The following is a 23,006-nucleotide window of genomic DNA, read 5'->3' as shown; positions in this document are numbered from 1 at the left end:
GGACCAAAAACAGAGATAAAACGCGAATTAATTAAAAATCTGTTATTGCCAACTAAACAATTTGAAACCCAGTGGATTAGCTAAAAAAAATGCATTGTCACAAAACTGAAAACAAAAGCGTTTTTCTGAGCTCATGGAAAGTTTTGGAGACAGCAACAAAATGTAACAACTCTAATGCAAAATATATTTCACATGAGAAAAAAAAACACATTATGTGAATTTATCACATGTGAAATACTTTTTCAAGTGTACAGTTCCATGTAGGATACATGTTTAATTGTTGTCCCTGACATTAGAAATGTGATGTTTTTTTATATGTAATGTCATACAAATGGGAAAAATCTGAAAAACCATTTAGATTTCTGAGTGCCAACCCCTACCTTGGCTAAATTCCAGCCTCCATGAATGCTCTCTGCTCTCTGGTAGTTCTCCCTTATCAGCTCAAGTTTAATCTTACTGGTTGATCAGAAACCACAAGCTGGAATTCATCCCTGTGTTTTTCTAAGAATCTAAATGGTCTATGACGGGTTCTGTTTTGCAAGCATCCTGCAGGATAATAATTCTCAGTCCGCTGTGGGAGGGTCATACTTAACCTCTTCAAACCTAAAAGACCTCAGGGGAATCAGACATTAAACTAACCCACAGAACATTTATCTTAAATTCTAGTCAAGATCCCAAATTCTCTACAATGCCAGGCTGAAATGCAGGAACATTTGCATTAAGTAATGTATGCTTTTCCGTTGAATCTAATGTCTAACATCTAATGTTTCAGCCACAATAAGTTTGAATGTGAATATTTCAGTCTGTGTAAGCAGGCTGCAGCTTCACTGAGGCGTTGAAACAAGCAGATACAGAATATATGTGAATGTGATCAGTCACACACACAAAACACAGAAGTTGTACATGATTTTTGAAGACTTGCAGTTGCCTGTTAGAAACTCAAAGTGATATTTGACAGCGAAGGAGGATGGGACCAACATTAGGAGGGGGTGGAGAATAGGTGTGTGTGTGTGTGTGTGTGTGTGTGTGTGTGTGTGTGTGTGTGTGTGTGTGTGCGTGCGTGCGTGTGGATGTAGATTGTGGCAGCACATAATTTGTGTGCTATTTTTAATCAGTACATAGAGAAAAAGAAAACAGGCTTGTGTCTGTGTTACACTGTAGAGAGCCCAGCAGAGAGCAAGAGGATTTACTGAGAGCATATGAGCTCATTTCTACACCTTCTTCAGGCCTTTAAATCACACTCTCTGACTGAACGGCCTTCTGTTAATTACTTTACCGTCGACTTAGTTCCCATCTCTTTACGGCCTGGTTGCTACATTGTTAGACCCTGAATACATACTGTACAAAAAAAGATATTCCACCCTGATCATTGCTTAGACTCCTCTAATGCAGCAGTTATCAGCTCAACAGATTTTCAGTTATCATCCTCTCTACTTTTCAATATCACCTTTAAGTCAGTGAGCCAGTCGCTAATAAACAACCGTAAATGGGAATGGGCCTTGAATAACTGAGTTGCGGTCGTTCCTACCATAACTTACAGTAATAACAACGTCTTAGTTGGGGAGCAAGGAGAAATTGAGGGAGGAGGTGGGTGACTGGAGGGGTTTGCATATGAGTGCGTGAGGGGCAGGCGGTTGGAGAGATAGTGCCCAAGGGCAGTGAGAGTAGAGAGAGAAGGTGAGGGAGTAAATCTGCAGCCATGGCTTCCCCCAGAATCAGGTTTATGTGTGTGGAGCGTGTAGTGTGTTTCCAGTGTTTCCATGCTGTCACAAAGACCCCTGTGAGACCAGCTTATTTACCCCGCAGTAAAACCCGAGAGGGAGTATACCCTGCAGTAAAAGTGAAGAGGGGGCTCAGTGGAATTAGATTTACGGCCGCCTCCGACTTTCTGTTCTGTGTGTGCCGTCAGGGAAAACCCACTCTGCTGCTCCTGTTCCGTTGTTCAAGTTGAGTTATGTTGCATTCAGAAGGAGGTAAAGTGTGTTGTATAACATGCAAACAAGTTTCACAATAGTTTTTAATTAAAGAGAGAGGTATTACATTGTTCTCAGTTATTGGTTACATAGTGGCTGGTACAGTGACAAGAGATTAATTTAGCATAAATAAGCCGTTGTGCAATTAAGGGTTATTCAATTTCACAATGCTATTGCATAAGCACTTGCTTTGACTGTACAAGATGCATTTCCACAGATGAATGCAAAATGTGCTTTTGTTTGTTCTGAAGATCTGAGGGAGAAAACATATCAACAGGATTTTAAAGAGAACGTGAACTTGCACATAACAGAGAGTAACCTATCGCTGGAGACCAACTGACCAGCATTGATGAAAAGATGTTGCATACACAGTACAGAGGCTGATGGCTCTGTGTAGCCATCCACATGGCAAAAGTAGAGTAATGCATGTGTCTTACCAACATGCTCCAAACTGTTTGAAAGATGTTATCAGGTAAGAAGTTGACATTCTGATCACCCCTCCTCGTGGAGAGTATTGCTTTGTTACATTCCACATTTTGATCATGTTCAATTCATTCAGCCAAACACCAGGCTCAGACGTCTGTACTTTAAGAGTCTGCATGCAATAAGAGAGCTGGTGTGTGTGTGTGTGTGTGTTTGTGTGTGTGTGATAGCAGCTAAAAGAAGTTACATACAGCAGTTACATCCAAAGTTCGAGGTTCAAACCAGCAGCTATAAATCATCTTTGATCTGTGACTCAGAGATGCAGCTCTGTTGCTATGTACACATCATATAGCTACAGCTAAAGTGGCAAAATGGAAATTTTGTAAACCTCATATTTTTTGCATTTTTGGCTGAGTGTGTATTAAAATAGCTATGGAATACAGATAAAGGATGTTGTTACATAACAAATTACACCTTAATGCCCAGCAACTAACTATTTAAATTGTCAATTTAAATCAGTTTTGTACATTCTACAAAAAATCTGAATATTTAGTGTTAACGCCTCATTCAAATTTTTGTAAAACAGTGAATTGAAAATATATGAATTCATCCAAACATTTGTTATGTTGAATCATTCTTTATCTGTATCAGGATGTGCAAGTTGTGATTATGTGTAGTAAGACTTTCATTGTTATAAATTCGGCCCACAAACAATAAATTGACAGGCGGTGTGCAAACTTCACATTGTTTCTAAGTTACATTTGAACTAAAAGGTGAGATGTAATCCTCCTCTGGTTTGGATCAATCAAACATTCACCTCAGACCGCAAACAGACTGAAAGCTACACATTCAATCTACAGTAACCACCACCGGGTGCTCTCAAATCAGTTTCATGCTCTCTGTTCCCGACCGCTTGTGACAAGTGGCTCGGGGGCAATGTGGAGCAAGCGGTGTGAGTCATTCCAAGGCACTTGATTCTTTTCATTTCCAGAGATGATGAACTGAAAAATCAATAGTGTTCTTTTGCTAATGCCCTTTTCTCCAAGGTACAAATGCACTTAATGATATTATGACAAAATGCCTAATGAAATGCTACTCATCAAGGTTACAAACAGATACTCCCGTTGGTATGATGATCTTATGTTCACTTGTGCACTTTGCTAATGACGTTAGAAATATTACTGCCAGATAAAAGATGTGAATATTACCAGATTCTAAATCCCATGCAATATGACTGTTGCAAATGAATGCAATTTGCAAATTAAAGGACATGGAGAAAATAAATGAGATACATTCAAATAGTGACACACATTTAAAAAAAAAAAAATGCTAAAGACAGAAGGCAAATCACTAAGCCTGAAAAGGCAAAACAACCTCAGTGATCTAAATTAAATTGACATAATCACAGCACCGAGAGCACATACAAGAACAAAAACATTAAAGTTAAAGTCATTGTAACTAACCAATAGGCCTCCTCAACATAAAGTATCAAAACAGAAAAGTTCAGGTTTCCTATTATAGCTAACTAAAATAACTACAGCCGAAGAAAAAGGTATAACCAGTATTATGATAGACTGCACATGGTACTCATACACAGTCTGTGCTTTACAGGTCGGTGAACTGGAGGTGGAGACATTCAAACTACTTTGTGGTCTCGGGGGCTTTCCGGTTGCCATTGGTTACCGTGAAGCTGTAAAATGCCCTGTAAAACCTCCAACCAGACTTTGTAGCAGAAGAAGTACTGTTCCTGAAACGAGAGAGACAAAGGGGAAGTCTAGCTCTTGGAAACAGTATTATTTTTTTAAAGCTGAACTTTGAACTTGAACCCCTCTGTTGGTACTCACCTTAGTTTGGATCATCCCATGCCGCTGGTATCTCATCTCCTTTACAATGTTGCTTACGTTAATCTGAAGACAGAGACAAAAGGTTGTTAGGCCCAACTACAGCATGTTTTTGAACTATTCTATGACGGTAGTTTATTTCTAACAAGACTATGCTACGTGAGGCTGTGCTTAGGCACAGTGGTGCTTTGAGCTACATGCTAACAACAGCAAGCTCACAATGACTCCTGCTGGAGGAAAATACAGAGGATTACCAAAGTCAGTAGGATCCATCATCTAAGGACCATAAATGTCACGGTAATCCATCTGATCATTTGTGAGACATTTCAGTCTGGACCAAAGTAGTGGACATGCCGATCGACATGCCACTAGCATGGCTAAAAATACAAAAATGTTATGGTAAACCAATTAGTAAACCTAATTAAATGGCTTCCACTCACAGGTAAATCGTTCTGAATGAGGCAGAGGAGAACGTCAGTGCAAATGAGAACTCCTGTGCGTCCGATGCCGGCGCTGCAGTGCACAGTGACTGGTCCCATATGGTGCACTGCCCTCAGGTAGCGGATGAAGCGAACCAGCTGCTCGGAACTTTTCGGCACTCTGTGGTCAGGCCAGTGTGTGAACTTCAGGTGATGGACAAAATGTGTCTCACCGGTCTGGAATAACAAGAAGTTAGGAACCAAGCAGAATTTTGAAGTTTAGAGTAAACCATAATATTAACGGCATTAGACAGGCAGACAGGTATTCCTCACACATCTTTTACCTCTGCCTCCACCATGCGGATGACCTTGATGTGGAAGTACTCCAGGTACTGATGGTTCTCCAGGTGAAGCTGGTACCTGCCGGAGTCCAGAGGCACGCCCAGCTTCTCTGGCCAGTACTTGTGACATTTGATCCTTCCCCGTTCTACTTCCTGGGTCATCATTGCAATGACATCAGATTTGTTTTCCCAGATCATCTGCCAGAAAGCCGGCACTGTGGAAGGCAGAGGGCCCTGACAGGAAATGTAGAAGAACTCTTCATCGCCAACTTGCATACGGATGTAGCTGGCGTTGATGTAGTCCTGGTTGTTTCCAATGGCAACACGGGTTTCATCATCTATGCGGGGAAAGAGAAAGAGGAAAAAACACCTTAAACTGTGTGTGTGTGTGTGTGTGTGTGTGTTGTTTTGAGTGTGAGCATGCATCACTGCATGAATTCATAACATTCAAACAAACTAATTACACCTCCAGCAGCATCCTCCCACAAACAGATCTGACAGACATTCCTTCCAGTTGGTTTTCTCGATGTTTGATAAATCCAGTAATTTTTTGATCACAAACAACAAACACTGCTACCTTGTTGTTTTGCCAAAAGCACGCAATCTAAGTATACAGTAAATAAAGCCAAGTAAACAGCTCTAAGGTCTGGAGTCGGGCGCAACAAACCAGCGCTGTGAAGAGGTTTGTTGATGATGAGAGAGGTGATAGACTGAAGGCAGTTAGGAATGTTTTCTGGGTTGGTCCCCCACCTCCTGCTTGTGAGGTCAAAAAAGCCACAGACTGGAAACCAGGCTTTCTATAGAAAATAGTTAAAGGCTATAAGCAATGGCCCGGATCAGGAAATAACATGCCCTTTTTATCTGGACCTTTTGCACAAACAGCAGTTGTAAAAGGCTGCAAGCAACAAGCTTTTTATCATGCTCATTTATTTCAACTTTGATCCTTTCACTCCAACACACTGAGTGCTGGAGAAGTCAACACTTCTGTGTGTTTGTGGGCATTTGAGTGTGTCTCCAGCTTTTACACCTTCAATATTAACAGTGTTGAGCACAAGTATTATACCCCAGGGTACACACACAGACACACTGTTTCATTTTGTCTCACTGTATTTACCTCCTGAAATTCATATTAATTATACAGCTTATAATATAATTTTGATCCTGATGTCACTTTATTTATTAAAAATATAAATCCCAGATAATTACAAGGGGCAACAAATTATATCTTTTTCATCATCACATACTTGGTGGGATGGGAGATTATAAGTGCTGCTCAAGTGAATTATTGATACTAAAGTAGGAAATGATTTGTTGCGCAGACAAGTGTTGTAAATAAACATCTCTACTCCCTTCAGTAAAGACCTTACAGAAAAAAAGTGCAAACAAACTAGCTATCCTATAAATGCCAAGTCTGTGAGTATCCACAAGTAATACAAGCTTGAGCTCACCAAAAAAAAAAAAAAGTGCAGGGGTTTGAACAAACGGAGAAAGTAAAAGTTTAGATTCTGTTAGAAGAAAGTAAAAGTTAACAGAAGTCGTCCTTCAGACTTACAGGGTAGGATGTCTCTGTAGCGGTTCTTATCTCTGTTCTCAGGGGCTTTTCCCACCAGACAGTTGTCAGAGGGCTTCAGATGTTCCAGAGCCTGGATGAACAACATGAGCACAATTAGAAAAAGGAAATGTAAACACTTAAAAACGTGCAGCTGGATCACAGTATGTATATAAAAATAGTCTAAAACTGCAATGTTTTAAAGTGCCATATTATGAAAAAAATAATTTTGTGTCTCTGGTGCTTCCACACGCTTACAAATTTTGAAAAAAATCCATCCATGCTGTTTTGAGTGAGATACGGTTTCTGAATGTGTCCTGCCTTCAGTCTCTGGTGAGCTGCTCAAAATTGGTTACGGCTTTCTACGTCACAAGCCGAAATGAGCTGGTTAACCGCAACCATTAGCATGCTAGCATGCTACCTCGTTCTCAATAGCAAAGCACTGCTACAACACACACAAGTTCACCATAATCTACAAAAGAACTTACATGTGCGCCCTCGTTTAGAAGTCTCCCAGCTAATCCTGCCTTGTAACTGACCGAAGTTGGAGAAACAGCCTTTCTTTTACTGTCTATGGAGCTAGCTGACATCTGATCTACATCTGAGGTACTGCGCATGTGCGAGTGCAATCAAAGATAGTACAGAAGAAGAAGAAGAAGAAGAAGAAAAGAGGTCTCACTCTGTAGCTAAAACAGAGACGAGGTGAAAAGAGGAGCTGCAGCAATGAGAGAGAGCTGTGCAGTACAACAAAAATATGGTGTTTTTTGAAAATTAAACCATGTAAACCTATTCTGGTACAACCTTAAAATACAATTATGATCCTGAAAATGAGCATAATATGGGCGCTTTAATAATGAGTATGGCTCTGTGTGTGTGTGTGTGTGTGTGTGTGTGTGTGTATGTGCAAGTCCTTTTTTTTTTGCTTATTTCTCTCAATGTGTCAATGTGCAGTACTAATTATAATAACCTCCTACTGTATGTATAGCTCTTATGGCAGGTTCAATGTGGAAAAGGTTACATTTATTTATTTGACAGGGACAGTGCACAGCTCCTTAGCAGTACCACAGTTAGCTATAAGCTAATTTTCATCTGTAGTCCCCAGGCAGGAAACAGAGAAATACATCTCTGTCAGCATTAAAACCACAACAATAGTACCAACAATAAAATCACAACATTAAGACACCACTGCAACAGGACTACACAACATTAAGATTAGCTGTTTGGGTTTATGCTTGATGGTAACATGATTGGGTTGATTTCAGCCATGATTTCATCTTGAATTTAAAACCAGCAAAACTGTTCCATTCTCTGATCTCGCTTGATACTTTGTGGCTCTAACAGAGAAGACTGATCTGCCAAACTCAGGAGATCTGTGCTGTACTGCATAGTCATCTCTGTTGGTCGTCCTAGTTCTCCTCCCATTGTCTGAGCAGTGATACAAACTCATTTAATGTGTGGCATGACACACATTAACTGGTCAATGTGTAATTTGACCCTTTGTTAAAGGGATACGCCACCGTTTGTTGAAATAGGGCTTATCACAGTCTCCCCTAGCTGTAGATAGGTGGGCCAAGGCATTTTTTGTGCATGCATTGTTTTAGTCCGGCAGCGCCGCCGCTAGTTAGCTTAGCGTAGTTAATGGAATCTTTTGTTGCTGGTTAGCATGTTGTGAGTAAAAGTAAGCCAACAAAAGATAAAAAAAACAACCTAATTACTTGCACTGAGACAAAAAATGCATTATCTATGCTATCTACAGCCAGGGTAGACCGTGATAAGCCCTATTTCAACAAACGGTGGCGTATTCCTTTAAGGCAATTTTACAAAGAATAAATTACACAGATCGGTAAATACCATGTACATGAACAATTTTGTCCATAAAACATACACACCATGAACTCTTTGACCAGTTCCTGCTGGTCCAGCTGATGCTGCAGAATCTGGATGAGAGCTTTGACCCTGGAGCCTGAATACTGGCTGGTCGTAGCGGGGGTAATGAGAGCTAAACTGGCCAGTTCCTCCTCTGATACTATGGGTGGGCCTGAGGAAACAAAACAGGAAAAGAGGAGGACAAGGGTTGCTAGTACTGTATGGCTCAGCATAGATACAATTTTCACCCTGACACATCAGCACAGTAGAGAGGAGTAGAGCAATAGACACCTGTTTGTGCTGAGGTCATTTCCCGACCAGTGGCATCAAACACATCATCATCTTCTTCTTCGCTGCTCCAGCCGTCTGACTTGGTTTTCCGGATGTCTTTGCAGGACCGGTCCAAAAGTTTGGTCACAATTTGTTTCCTGGGGGAGTCAGGGGGCAGGGGTGAGACCAGACCATTTTACTCTTCGGTAGGAGGGGATGAAATCATGCAAGGCTGAGCTTCCTTTCCCTGCGACTTTTCCACCTAAAATACAGTATAGACAAGAGGCTAAAATAGCTTTATACTTCTGCCATACTTTTTTTTTTTTAGGCTACAGAGAAGAGTACTACAAACTTCCTAACTGCTATTTTTGTCTCATTGGGGCTCACAGCCCATAAGCAACAGCATTTATCCCAGGGTGTTTTTTTTTTTTTTTTTTTTTTTTTTTTATTGCTCTCTGTTGCCTCATGGTGGCGTACAGTGGAACTCCAACAGACCAAAACAGAAGAAGAAGCAGGATGAGGAGGTGGAGAAGGGGAGGAAATAAGTAGACAATAAAATAGGAAAGTAGTTTGGGAAGTTACTACCTTTCAGAAGCTCCATGCAACATGTCAGTGACATTGAGGGATGGGCAGCAAGCTTGATGAGAAGGGGTGCTGTTACAGCTCTCCTGTTCCACACACAGGCACCCAGAGGAGGCAACAGACAGAAGGTGCAATATGTTAGTAGTAGATGTTGGTAAAGGGGTAAGAGGCGTGAGATTTACGTTAAATAGAAGTTGACATAATTATTACTACACACACTAGCCCATGTGCTTGTTACCTGTATGATTTCAGTGTCATCTGTTACGACAGTCAGTCGGCGTGGTGGAGGAGGTGGTGAGGTAACAAACACTCCAGCTTCATTGACCAGAGGGTCTGAAGTCACTTCGGAGACAATGATAGTAGGACACAATACATTTAGTTACGGCTGTCCAACTCTTCAAAGGCAAATTGCAAGTCAAGGTGCTGTCTTATTCATGTTTTGTGATTTTACCGATCACATTTAGTATTTTAATTTGAATTCTTACGTCAAGTCTTTAGGCAGTGAAGTCTCAAGTAAGATTAGCAGCACACACAGCTCTTTATTTCAGCATTATTTCCTTTCTAAAAATGAATGCTAAAAGGAGGAGTTGTCAGAGATCGTACCAGGGGGGTGCTCAACTGGCCTTTTCAGCATGACGTCAAGGGAGGAACAGGTATCAGGGCTGGACACAGGAGCCGGCTGCTCGGCTAAAATAGCTTCAGTGTGAGCAGACATGTTGGGTGGTGTAGGTGACTCGGAGTAGGCCAGGGGCAGGATGTCTCTGCAGATGGTGAGCTGTACACTGCCTTCAGCTCTACGCAGGATATCCACCACCTTACTGTGGCTCAGCCCAGACACGATCACACCGTTCACCTAGAATACACACAGTGAGGATGAGGGTCTCCCCACTATAAATAAATATAATGTAGTTTGGGTGTATTATGGGCTGTTACCTCTAATAGAATATCTCCCACTCTTAGACGGCCGTCCTGCTCAGCTACTCCACCAGAGCAGATTTCCTTCACTCTGAGCATGCTGCCATTGGTTCCCCCAATCAAAGCAAAGCCAAGGCCTCCTCCTTCTGGTTTTGTGAACTCCACTTGCATGATGCAACTCTAAGGGACCACAGGTGAAAAGGAGGAGAAAGAAAACGAGAATTCGGAGAAGTCAGTTTCTTCCAGTGTATTTACAGGAGCACCTTATGTTGGCAGAAAAATGCCATTCTGTTGTGTCTATGAGTAAGGTGTAAAGAAAGCCTGACACACACACACACACACACACACACACACACACACACACACACACACACACACACACACACACACACACACAGTGACCCCCGCCAGCAGAGTGTGCATTCACAGATTGACACACAGTAGACTCATGTTACAGTTTGTGTTTAAACTGCAAAAAGAACAGATAGATCTGGCAAGAGGCGACAAAAATGAAGGAGTACATCAGAAAGAATGAGCTTTTGGACAAAGATAAATATGTTCAGAAACTTACATCCTGTTCTTGTGTGAGAGAGCGACATCTGAAATTTCCAGGAGTCCCATACAAGGCTTCAGCTGAAAATAATTAGAAGACAGACAAAACAATGTATTCAATTAATATTGATCAAGCCATTAAAAGCGATGTAGAAGCTAAATAAGAGAAAAGGTCTGGAGTTCGGCCCTAAGCAAACAATGGAACTTATCTTCTGTACCAGTTTCTATCCATGCGACCATTTTCAGCCAATGAAATTTCCGTAACAGACACACAGAAAGAAAAAAAACAGCACACACCAACCTCCCACCTCTCCGGCCATTTTGAAAGAGAAGTGTTGATGGGTACGTCTCTTCTATGACAGATGAACAAGGCTGGTCTTTTCAGACTGACCCTCTCCACTGTCCCTTACCGATGCATGCACCGTCACCAGGCAACTGAGCTACCTGCCCTGTAGACCACTGGCTGTATGGCATTGTCTGTGTGTGCGTGTGTGCGTGTTTGTGTGATGGCTACAGCCCTGCAGTCCAATACACCAGTGGAGGGCCTGAAGCTTGCTAATTATTAATCCTTCTGTGAGAGCCCAGGATCTGTCTGTCAGCATTCAGATCACACACACACACACACACACACACACACACACACACACACACACACACACAAAGAGAACTATCTTTCAGCACCAAGCTCCGGCTTCACACAGACAAAAGAGCAACAAGCAAAAGAGTGAAAGAGAACCAGTTATGGTGCTGAAAGAACATGTGAGAGTTCGATGGAGAAAAAACCCACCATCTTCAGTAGGAGAGTCTTTCTCTGGAGAAACGGGCTCTTCAAAACGGGCAAAGAACTTCTTTTCTTTTTTCCAGTCAAACAGACCTACAAAAGAAAACTTATATATATATATATATATATATATATAGAAATGCACTACCACAGATTGCACAAGGAAACAATTATTTTGAACTACTGGTGCTAAATCTTGCACTACTGGTGTCTTCCCAGAATTGAGAATGCTTTCTGGTAATGATTGAACTTTTTTTCATTGTTCAGTTGAGCACAAACATATCTGGTTTCTAGGCAATCCATCAGTGCATATTACAAGCAAACTATGTGTTTTTGGATTAACTCAATCAGGTGAAACCATTCCATAAATCCTTCAGAAGCCCTTACCATTCCACTTAGCTTTGGGGTTCACTGGCTGGTCTTCTCTGTGACAGACACAAAAAGTAGAGTCATTCAAGAAACAAAATCAGACCTACTTCAGTGTCAGTATAAGTATCTCTCGGGCCTTTGAAGGCACATACCTGAGGATTTTAAGCTTGACTTTACGAGGGGCGATCTCACAGGCTTTGACTGCATCCTCCAGGGTCATTCCCAGGGTACACCTGCCACAGATGTAGAGGATCTTGTCACTGGGTTGGACGGTGCCCTCCTCGCTGGCTGGGGAGCCTGGCACCACCTGCAGACAGTAGATGCCCTGCCATTTGCTGCCAATGCCTCCTGTCAGCTTTATACCTGGGGAAGGCACACATATATTGTAGATACAACTAAATGATACTGATGATGTGTGTCTGTGTCTTCAAAATGTGTGAAAATATGCAGTTCCCACCTAGCTGTCCTGAAGGTGTCTTGTAGAGAACTATATCAGGCAGGCTGTCACAGGACGGCGGGGCCACCAGGTTGGAAACAGCCCTCCCCAAGGTCATACTCAGTCTTCTTGGAGATGACCTGAGAATCGTCATGGCAAAATCATCTCCCACATTGGTAACATCATGTCCATTTACCTAGAAACAAATGACAATGTGTCAACTTGACCAGCACATACTCTAAATAAAATAATCAAAATAATGTTTTTAAATGTGCATAAATGTACGGATAAGTGTGTTTGTGCATACTGTCACAAGCCTGTCTCCTGCCCTGAGTCGTCCATCTGACTTGGCTGGGTTGTCCAGTATTTCCTGTATGTAGTAGCAGTTGTCCAGTTTGCTTCGAGTGATGGTGAACCCAAAGCTTCCACTCCTGGACTTGGTCAGAACCACTGTCAGCTCAAACTCTTTAACCAATCCCTGACAGGCAAGAAACAATGATAAATTATCTTTTTATTAGCAACAGAATTTCTCCAAATAACTTGAGCACCAAGAATTATTTTCATCACTTCATGTTTAAGCTTAAACTTCAACACTTTGTTGACTTTGATGAACCCTGTGGACAAAGCCCAAGAGTTCCTTTCAATCACAGATTTCTAACCATAACTTCACTGTAAAGTGAAGTGTCTAAGATGACTAACTATGGTACAGCATATTTTATATAAAAAAAACAATTTACCGTATGTTATATTGTAGCCTGTGTAGCTTTTTGTCTCGCATTTAACATAGCATACAAGTATAGGATATGATTAACCAGTAAGCTTTTGGTAAATAAGATTTATTTGGAAACATTATAAAACAGTCTTGTTTTTTTATGTAATGTAGTGTCATTTTATTTAAACCGGGACAATGCACAATTAAACATTAACCTTGTATTAGAACGAGGAGAGATGCATTTATTATCATTTGTTAGTGGTATTGTTGGTTTATATTTGTTATTATAGTGGAATCACAATTAAAATATAGCATGTAAATTATACAGTGCAAACGTCCTGGTAAATGTTTTAAATAGACTAGTTGTCTACAATATCTCTTTCTCTGTTCATTGTTGGTTTCAAGCCAAAAAAACACCCAACTTTAATTACTGGTTTGTTGTACCAAAGCTTGTATTCCCCAAACATTATGAAAAAGTTTTCAAATGTGTTTTATGCTGGCAAAGCTAAAGTGAGCCAAGAACACAAAAGATCCCAAACTTGCCTTCCTCCGACTCTCTTCCTCCTCCTCCTCATTCTCTTCATAATCATCATACTTGTATTCCCTTTCTTTCTTCTCTGCTTCTTCTCTCAACTGTGTATGGCTCTGGGCAGGAGGGGGCAGCATTGTGGGGGGCAGCGTCAGGGCAGGTGGACTGGCACAGGGAGGCACAGAAGGGACAACCTGAGCTGTAATGGGGGTCAATGGGGAATCAGGAGGCTGCGGTAGGGGCACGATAGGCTTACTGTTCTTGGAGATGGCTTTGTAGTGACTTGGAAGAAGCCCCTGCTGGATTGGATGGTGCTTGGATTTTGGTGGCTGGGTTGTGAGCGGCTGGGATGGGTGGGCCAGGGAGCAAGTGGTTGTGGTGTCAGACGAGTGGCTGAGGGGCAAGCTGGTGGTAGCAGTGGGGATGTGAGGGCTGAGGCTTGGATTCTGAGAGCTAAAACTAGTGGAGTTGTTGGAGATTTGAGAGTGGAGGCCTGTGAGGTTGGTTGTTGGAGTGTGAGTGGCCAGACTGGAGGGAAGGCTGAGAAGAGGCTCCAGTGTGGAGCTGATGGTCAGGTACTCTTCATCTGCCATGATAGTCAGTCCATTTCCCATCAGGCAGTAGGTCACACTTCCATCTGCCTCCTCTCTGACTCCACTGCAGATAAACAGACAGAAATACTGTATATAACGTACATAACATAGTACTTCACTCAAAACTTTCAAAGTTTCTATCCAGAAAATGTAGAATTTAAATTGTACTCATTGTACTGTTTTTAATGTTTAAATTCATTAATTAAACACTTAAAATATCTAAAATGACTTTGATGGCACACTACTAACTTAAACACAGCTCACTCCTTAGCTGCCCTGAGCAGGACTCTTGGTCACTGAATAGGCCATAAGTGGGAACGATTTTGCCAAGAATTATGCCAATATTCTAGTAAAAGAACATGCATGATTACTGTGCTCTGTGAAACGTTTTCATCTGGCACGCCAGGCTACAAGAGAGGAATAATTGATACAAACATTTTTATTATAGGGTAATGTCCAAATATGTAACAGTTTTCTTGTATGGCTACCTTTGATACCTTACCTGGCATATACGTAGTTCGAAGCACTCTTAGGACAGTCATCCATAAGCATCACAGTTGAGCTTGTAGTCGTTGCAACATCTTCTTTCTCTTCGTCTTTCTCTTTCCCGTCCTTGTTCTTCTTCCTATCTACTTCCTGTTGTTCCTCTAGTTTACCAGTGGTTGGTTGTGACTCTGGTAGAGCCAGGGGAGAGCCACAGGCAGGTGAGGTAGGTGATGCTGGGGAGGCAGGTGAGGGTGGGGAGACTGGTGACGGAGGTGATATAGGTGAGGTGGGCGACGGGGGTGAGCGAGGAGGAGATGGGAGATTTTCGTTGGATTGCACTTCACCATCCAGACTCTCCTGGGTCTCCAGGAATGCTGGAGCTGCATGAGGATCCAAGCTTTTCTCTGCTGTGTTTGTCAGATCTTCCTCATGGGTGGGTGACTGCTTTGGGGCAGATATTTTGAGATCATATTGAAATTTAAGGAGCTGACTGTAATCCTCTCCTAGTCGGATGTCCAGAGACTGAGATCGAACCTCACGGAAGAATGCAGGACTCTACAGAGTCGGACATGAGGATGAGGATTACTGGGGCTTACTTAGCTGTTTTTTGTGTGTATATGTACTGTACTTGTGTGCATGTGAGCTCACCAGTGTGTTGTCATCTGCATCATACAGTACTGTAGGACCTGGTCGGCAGACCAGCAGATGAACTTCAGATGGAGCTCCACGTAGCAGGAACAAAACCCTCTGAAACAACACCAAAAAACTGCGTGTTAGTGCGGGAATGTTTGGGCACAGCTTGAGATAGACTCAAAATGGGCAAATCTTTTAAATTGTTACACGCTGACTTGCGTAAGTGCACCTGTGTGAATGCCATTGTAACTTCTTGGCAGTACACAAAAGATTAAATGACACACTAAAGGCTATGACACAAACAGCTTTCTATTTTCAGTGGCATGAGATTAAAGGATTAGTGGACCAATGACGTGGCCGAGATCTTAAGAAAGACCAGAGCCACTAGTGGCGCTCCTACACTCACCAGCCCATTCACAATTATTTATACACAGACAAAATCACCCACTGTGCTGCCCTGGGCTAAAGATTTATTGCATTTGCAATAATATCGCAATATGTTAAAAGAAGATTTTTTAATCGCAGAGGCTGCAATTACACTCTGGTCCTGTGACACGCGAGAGTAAAGCAGTCTACAGAGAAAGCATTATCTTCTACCTCGACAGAACCTGACACTACGGAAACTTTAGTGCCAAAAAGGAACACTACGTCAGTTGTGTGGGACTATTTTGGCTTTAAAAAAAGAAGATGAGTCTGGCATTGTGCAAAAACTGCTTGCTATCGTTGCTACCTCATGGGACAACACTACTAACCTGTATCAGTACTGACATTTAAAAAAATAACCGCATATTAAATCGCAACTGCAATATTGTTTAAGAGAAATCACAATTAGATTATTTTCCAAAATCCTTCAGCCATTAGTGAACAATGCTTTAGGCTGTAGTCAGCACCGTCTATTATTTGACATTTTTTTACATTGTGCACCCACTTTTTTAAGTCCCTATTTCAATTTTGGAAAAAAGATTAAACAAAACTGCATCCACGACAAAACCACATATATGCAATTAGCAAGCTCTATTTATGAATGTGGACATCTGCTGGCTTTATTTTCAGGATAGGATTAATAACCATTTTAAATACTCTAAACCCAACCTGGTAAGAGAGGTCCTTGACAGGCTCTTTGTTGACAGACAGAATGATGTCTCCCTCTCGCAGCAGGCCACTCTCTAGCGCTGGTTGACCCGGGAACAGACGTTTGATACGAACCACGCTGCCACTGTCTGGACCCGAATGCAGCTGCGAAATGTTAAAACTGAAGCCGAGGCCAGACAAACTCTTCTTCAGCACCACTTCATGCGTGTTTTCTAGGAATGAGAGGAGACGGAGGAGAATCTTGGAGCATTAATGTGTGTTGTGTAATCTTTAATCTGTAATGTGGGCTGAGATTTGGTACATTGTGATAAAAAAAAGTTGATCAATTCCCCTAACACGTCTTCCCATTCCAATCACAAAATATGAACAAGCAGACTATCCCTTTTTCACATATTGTCTCACATTGCCTTCAGAAGGAAAGCTTTGTAGAGATGAGGAACTATCCCTTTAACTGAGCTCAGGCAGTGAACAGGCAGCTTCAAGGTTTCAGTGCATGCTGTCTCGGGGGACTAAGGGAGCGTCAGCCCTGGATGACTCTGACAGCAACCACAATGTAGCTGTCAGATGACTCACATTCACCTTTGGGCCATGTGTGCAAGTGTGTGTGCGCCTGACACTGTCTATCTTTTCTTTTTTTTCCTCCTATGTGAGAGTATGTGCCCCTTCCTCTCGCCTCTCACCATCAGTCACAAAGCTGTAGTCCTTGGCTCGACCACTCAAGGTCGTTTCCATGGAGACTTCAGTCCTTAGGTGCTGTATATGTGATGAACTGTGGGCCAAGGGGGGGCAGGGTGAGTCAAGTCTGGGCTCCAAGATCACTGTGGGTTCCCTTTCCAACAGCAGGTTCACCACCTATGGGGAACAGATTCACATACAAGCGCTTTATATGTTCCGTAGTTCATACTCCAACATGCACCTACAAGTACAGAAAATAATGTACAGTATCACCAGCTACTGTGCTTTTTTTCAGTGCATATTGATTATATCAACTGTGAAAAAAGCTTCTCTAGATTACTGCAGATAAGGTTGAAGGATTGTAAGGGTCCATCAAGTGCGACTAAATGATAAAATGGTTTCATGATGTTAGGGAAGGATTGTGTTGATTGTCGAAGACAATCAACATTGACTAAGAATAGAAAAGGGGTAACACTGACACTGACACATGAACATATGCTGTTTACATGTAAAATAAAAAAAAAATTCTGGAGAGGGCAGTCACATTGTACTGCTATTAATGAAATCATATCTGCAAAAGACAAATTATGTCTATGTATAATTACATGTGCATGTTTGCATGTGTGTGTTTGTGTGTGTGTGTGTGTGTGTGTGTGTGTGTGTGTGTGTGTGTACCTCCCCAGTCCTCTTCAGGCACTCGACAGCTTGGTGGTGAGTCACACCCCTCATGTTGGACCCATCAACCTCCAGCAGTCTGTCACCTGTCATATGCACAAACACAAATCTAAACATCAATACAGTACATAAACGGTTTGTGTGTGTGTCGGTGTGTGTGTGTGTGTGTGTGTGTGTGTGTGTGTGTGTGTGTGTGTGTGTGTGTGTGTGTGGGGGGAGGGGGGGGGGGGGGGGGGGGTTGATGGGCATGTCAACAAGTCTAAAAGTCGTTCCTGCTCACTGAAGCATGAACCAAGCTGATGCAGACACAGCACAGTGACCTTAGTGTTACACTTATATTCATAAAGGTTTTAGCTGGCATATATTTTAAAATGTTTTCATGATATTGTTTGATAATGATGCAAAGGGAAATGGAGATGTCATTCACGATAACACAACACAACAAAAAATTCACAGATGAGAAATGCAAATGAATGACATGAATGGCTTTTGCTACTATTTGCCCCACTAAATCAGAAGTTAAGTGAACATCCTGCACAAAATCAAACCTTTACAGAACCTTTCATGTTTTTGGCAGCCACCTGATCACCTATCGAAATGACAAATGAAAAGATTACCGATCTGAATGCGCCCGTCCTGCTCTGCAGCACCTCCAAGCACCAGACTTTTGATGTAAATACCTCCATAACGCACATTGGTGTTTTGTCCTCCCTTTTGGCAAAAGGGAGAAGTAATTAGTCAATGTCTAAAATAATGCTAGAAACAAACACTGACTCAGCGTAAATGGATCCAAGTTAATGTGCATCATAGCTTGTTACCTATAAAGGATTTGTTGCAGGACTGTTGTAGTAGTTGTAGCTATGTGTACCTAATAAACTGGCAGCTGAGTGTATATGGTAAATGCTGTATAATAAAAAGAAAACAATTCACTCACAGCGACACTGATGCCAAGACTACCACTGTTTTTCTTCAGCTCCACCATAAACTGCTCCCCAGTTTTCAAACTTAAGAGAGACGGGGACCTAGAAGACACATCCTGATAAAGAGAAGCAAAAAGGTAAACAGAAAACATTTGTTTTAGATTGAGAGAGGAATAAATGAAGAAACGATAGAAGTGTGTTTTCAGGACACTACGTGTTTTTACACATTATTCAGAGCACTTAATCCATTTAACAATTAGCACCGGGTTAAACTCTAGACACCATGCTGACAACTTTGCTTCCATGGAAACAAAGTCACTTATCTCTAACCTGGGCATCATGGATTCGCACAACAGGAATGTGAAGCCTCCTGCTATGTTTTGGGGTTGCCATGTTGGACAGAGTGATGGCCTCCTCCAGTTCCTCCACGACAGGACGGTACTCTGTGCCACTCAGTGTGGTCTGTGACCCGAAGCTTCTCTCCAATGCCAAACCGAGAGTACTTTGACTTAAGGAACATCTTCTGTCCTTCAGATAGTCTGATAGGAAAACAATCAGGTGGGATAAAGGACCTCAGTACACATATAGCTTATATCAAGTGGCACTACCGTACACACAACCGTACAATGATTTATGAATATTCCATAACTGTATAAACTTCTCAGACTGTGCATGAGGAGAAGAAAGCATTGATCAGATCTTACATTTAGGTTGGGACACAATAAGCTCCACCTCTTCAGGGCTGCTCTGTAAGATGGCAGCAGCGTCAGTAAATGTCACTCCTTCCAAACTAGTCTTGTTTAGGGAGATAAGACGTCCACCTGGAAAAATCAGCTAATTATTACAAAATCCTTGTTATAGGTTGTCACATGCAGCCCAACATGCAGCCCAATGTTATTCCTAGTGATGTTAAGTCAAGTTCCCTTCATTGGTGCTTCATACCGGGTTTGATTCGTCCATCTTTGTCCGCGGGCCCGTCAGGCACAATGGAAGCAATGAAGATCCCAAGGTCAAGTTTACCTGTATTGTCCTCGCCCACTATCACAAAGCCTGAAACAGGACCAGAGAATAAGTTTGAAGAAAAGTCTCCTGTTAAACAATCAGATATGTGGTACTCTGCTGTCTGCTCATTCATTTTACATCACATTCACTGCTAAGCTGCCTTAATAAACTCACCAAAGCCCAGTTTGGGATCTTTCTTCAGGGACACACAGACTATCTCTCTCTCTGGTGGGGTCCTGGTTGGTGTATCAACTGCAAGTCACATGTTTTAAACGGGCCACTGTAATGTGCTTATATATTTTAAATACCTGATTATCATGTTCAGGGTCACATAAAAAACAAACACATTCACACCTATGGGTAATTGTGGAATAAGACCCAAACACATTATTACTTCTTAACAGTGTTAACCACTGAGACACCTAAATATAATCATACAGACAGGTGACAAATAAAAGCCTCCATAAATGGGAAGAGAAACAAAACAAATGCAGATGCAGAGTATGAAAATGTTAATCATATGTTAGGGCCTTCACAGTCAAGATCTCAACCCAACTAAACACCTATGGGAGATTGTTGAGCAACATGTTAGACAGTGCTCTCTACCACAACCATCAAAACCAGTAGAGGTCAAAGATTTCTATGCCTAGGAGGATTAAAGCTGCTCAAGAGGCTCATGGTGGCCATACACTTTACTAAAGATGCCTAATGTTGATTTTCCTTTAACCTGTCTCTATGGGTTTAACAAAAAAATAGACATTTTCACCTCGTATAGAGGAAGAGGCTTCAGAGTCCTGCTTCTGTAGCGAGACACTGGACATCATTCTGGGAAGCGACTCAGGAGTGCTACAACACATGTGCACAGTTGCATTACAAAGCTGTGTGATGTTCACAGAGACAATATTTGTATAAGAAGAATATTATTTGTTATTATCATAAGGGCTACCTCCAACACTGTCGCTCTTTCATGTCTCTGAGGTCTACTGTTTCAGTGAGCTCCTTGTTCAGCTCTCTGCTCATCTCCCTCCTCATCTCCCTCTGCTGGCGCAGCCTCGCCTCCAGCTTGGCAGTCAGGTTGTCACAGGACTTGGAGAGGGAGTCTGGTTGACCAGATGTCAAACCTATATGGTGCAACATGCCCTCTGAGCAGGACATCCGCTTTAGGTCCAAGTTACGACACCGGTAGACAGACATGTACTTATCCATGTTTTCATCTAGAGAAACAGAGGTGTTATTTATTCTTTGTAATTATTGGCTATAATATGCTTCGATATAGTCAAAGTCAAAAATAATTAATTCTACACAATCAGTCAAATTTAGTCACCTGGTATCATGGTGTGGTTAAGTTGACGGGACGTCATCTCGCTATGGAACTTGTGCTGTGCTGAGCAGAGGTTCAGAAGGTACTGTGCTATTTTTGAGCTTTCTGTTATAAAACTGTGCTTTTTCCCGCTGGGCCCGCCACACTCTATAATGAGTTTACGACGCTGAAAGACAGACACAAGTCATCATACATTTACTTTGAGCTTTGTGACAAAATGAGCTGTACAAAGTATTATCTTATATAGCAAAATCAAATTTTTACCCCAGTGGATATGGTGTCGGTTTCCCTCCAAAGGAAGCGTCTGATGACAGTCCGGAGGTGGTTCTTTATCTCGTACACAATGATTCCTTTGGCACAGACTCCCAAAACCAACTCTCCCACCGCTGTTCTTTTCTCTCTCCCCACACGGTGGAACATAACCCCATACTCCGGCAACTGCTGGGCAATCTAAACGGTACATGTTTTTTTTTACATGCATTACATTTTAAATTATAGCCCTTTATTTTAACAATCCTTTAGACTTAAAGGAAAATAGTAGTAGTTAAACAACTTATTAATTTAGAATCATGCAAGGTGAAATATGCGTGTGAGTGAATGCATTGGTAGTCCGGGTACCTTTAAGTACTCTGTTTCTGCCTCTTCAGGCAGAAGTTGGGCATGACTAGCATGTAGTCTTGGCAACTCTTCTTTGACATTGGGCAGGGCCAGCTTCTCGAGCATCCTCTTGGACACATAATGCTCTGGCTGATAGTAATTCTTACCATACAGCTAAAAAGACACACAAAAGAACAAAATGTGCTGCTGTAACACTGAAAGATAATGCTGGTATTTAAAGACATAAGGTGAACATTTTTCTTTTTATCTGCGGTACCTCTGGCATGTAATCCCCAAACTCAGCCTGCAGAGCAAGAGCAGCCAGAAACAAGCCTGTCTCCTCATTACAGTAAAGCCTGTCCTCCAAGAGATCCTTACGCAGCTGTAAGTAGTACTGGTGACGAGTCAGTCTGTGCCTAGGAGGCAGGACAAAAGATAAAGTAAAAGACTTTTAAACTATGTATTTCTATTAATGAATTTTCCACATAACGGTAAAATGCCAATACTGTACTTACAAAATGAAGGACATATCATCAACAAAAAATTTGATTCGAAGAAACACCAAAAAGGAGAAAATCTGCCCTTTTTTCCAACTGTCAGGTGCAATTTTGGAGATTTTTGTTTCATGGTCCAAGAAGAAATATTCATCATCTGCAGAATGAAAGAGAAAGGCCTCTTTGACTTCATACTGAAACAACAAAACAGGCATAAAGATCTAATATATAATAATAATAATATATAATAACATATAATATATACTAAATTCAACTTTAATTTTTTTTTACAATTTTACCCCTCATGTCAATTGTGAGGGCACAATATCATATCATATATCATATATATATATATATATATATATATATATATGCAGTCACAAGTTGGACTATGGATATTTTGAATTTCTATTTGAAATGTTGCAATGTGATGCACAATCAGTGCAGTCCAGATAGTTCCCACATAATATGTCACTCTTACCATCTATACAGGCAAGACCAAAGTAGAAGTGTTCCACCAAGTTTGCGTGAGCCACCACCATGTCAAACACATCTCTTGCTTTGGACTTAGTGTCACAGCGAACCACCACGTACTGTCCGTTAGGCAGCACTACTGTCACTTCTCTCTGAGACGAACACGAACGGCCCTTTCTGGACTGTGGTGGACACGCACACAGACACACTTGGACATAAAAAAAACTGACAAACACACTCACATGCATGCACATAAATACTGTACATGCAAGTATGCAAACAGGCATAGTTCAGCATGCAAATAAAAGACAAATTCAAATTCAATTCAAAAATGAAAAAAACAGCAAATTACATCGATATTGATCAGAAGCAGAGGAGATAAAGAGAAATTATACATTTACCACAATAGATCCTGGAAGCTCGAGAACAATGTGTTGTTCGTCTTGCATTCTGACAAACTCAGGACCCAAAGCCTGACAAAACACA

At 41.6% G+C, this 23,006-nt stretch overlaps 2 protein-coding genes across 2 annotated transcripts; both read right to left on the bottom strand.

Annotated features, from left to right (window-relative positions):
• Window positions 1–1,999: 1,999 nt before the first annotated feature.
• Window positions 2,000–22,974, bottom strand: LOC114572537 (tyrosine-protein phosphatase non-receptor type 13-like). The gene is given in 37 exon segments (XM_028604208.1): window positions 2,000–4,143; window positions 4,241–4,303; window positions 4,678–4,893; window positions 5,001–5,335; window positions 6,550–6,640; window positions 8,436–8,584; window positions 8,704–8,878; window positions 9,503–9,606; window positions 9,868–10,117; window positions 10,219–10,359; window positions 10,751–10,812; window positions 11,900–11,937; window positions 12,034–12,244; window positions 12,339–12,513; window positions 12,625–12,795; window positions 13,573–14,215; window positions 14,654–15,081; window positions 15,286–15,384; window positions 16,363–16,574; window positions 17,043–17,214; window positions 17,713–17,798; window positions 18,330–18,423; window positions 18,647–18,748; window positions 18,963–19,171; window positions 19,337–19,453; window positions 19,575–19,682; window positions 19,809–19,886; window positions 20,401–20,480; window positions 20,581–20,874; window positions 20,959–20,972; window positions 20,975–21,121; window positions 21,220–21,405; window positions 21,574–21,726; window positions 21,830–21,968; window positions 22,068–22,203; window positions 22,528–22,702; window positions 22,922–22,974. Coding segments are annotated over 37 exon segments (6,012 nt in total). The 5' UTR covers window positions 22,970–22,974; the 3' UTR covers window positions 2,000–4,032.
• On the bottom strand, window positions 8,876–11,564 carry LOC114572043 (disks large homolog 2-like). The gene is made up of 8 exons (XM_028603450.1): window positions 11,519–11,564; window positions 11,033–11,323; window positions 10,751–10,812; window positions 10,198–10,359; window positions 9,868–10,117; window positions 9,503–9,606; window positions 9,268–9,350; window positions 8,876–8,944 (listed from the first exon to the last, which is right to left on the bottom strand). Exons 2-8 carry the CDS (start codon window positions 11,049–11,051, stop codon window positions 8,905–8,907), a joined length of 720 nt encoding a protein of 239 aa, XP_028459251.1. The 5' UTR covers window positions 11,052–11,323; window positions 11,519–11,564; the 3' UTR covers window positions 8,876–8,904.
• Window positions 22,975–23,006: the final 32 nt, after the last annotated feature.

The sequence above is a fragment of the Perca flavescens genome, chromosome 17 (assembly GCF_004354835.1).
Source record: "Perca flavescens isolate YP-PL-M2 chromosome 17, PFLA_1.0, whole genome shotgun sequence".
Taxonomy (NCBI): domain Eukaryota; kingdom Metazoa; phylum Chordata; class Actinopteri; order Perciformes; family Percidae; genus Perca; species Perca flavescens.
The sequence above is the reverse complement of the archived record's forward strand: the minus strand, read 5'-3'. Positions and strand labels throughout refer to the sequence as shown.

What these genes read in the sequence shown, in the direction of transcription:
- LOC114572043 (XM_028603450.1), bottom strand. An exon ending in CTCTCACACAAGAACAGGAT is followed by an intron (nt 10,360 to 10,750) that starts GTAAGTTTCTGA and finishes GTGGTCCCTTAG; the next exon opens with AGTTGCATCATGCAAGTGGA. An exon ending in ATGACACTGAAATCATACAG is followed by an intron (nt 9,351 to 9,502) that starts GTAACAAGCACA and finishes TGTGTGGAACAG; the next exon opens with GAGAGCTGTAACAGCACCCC.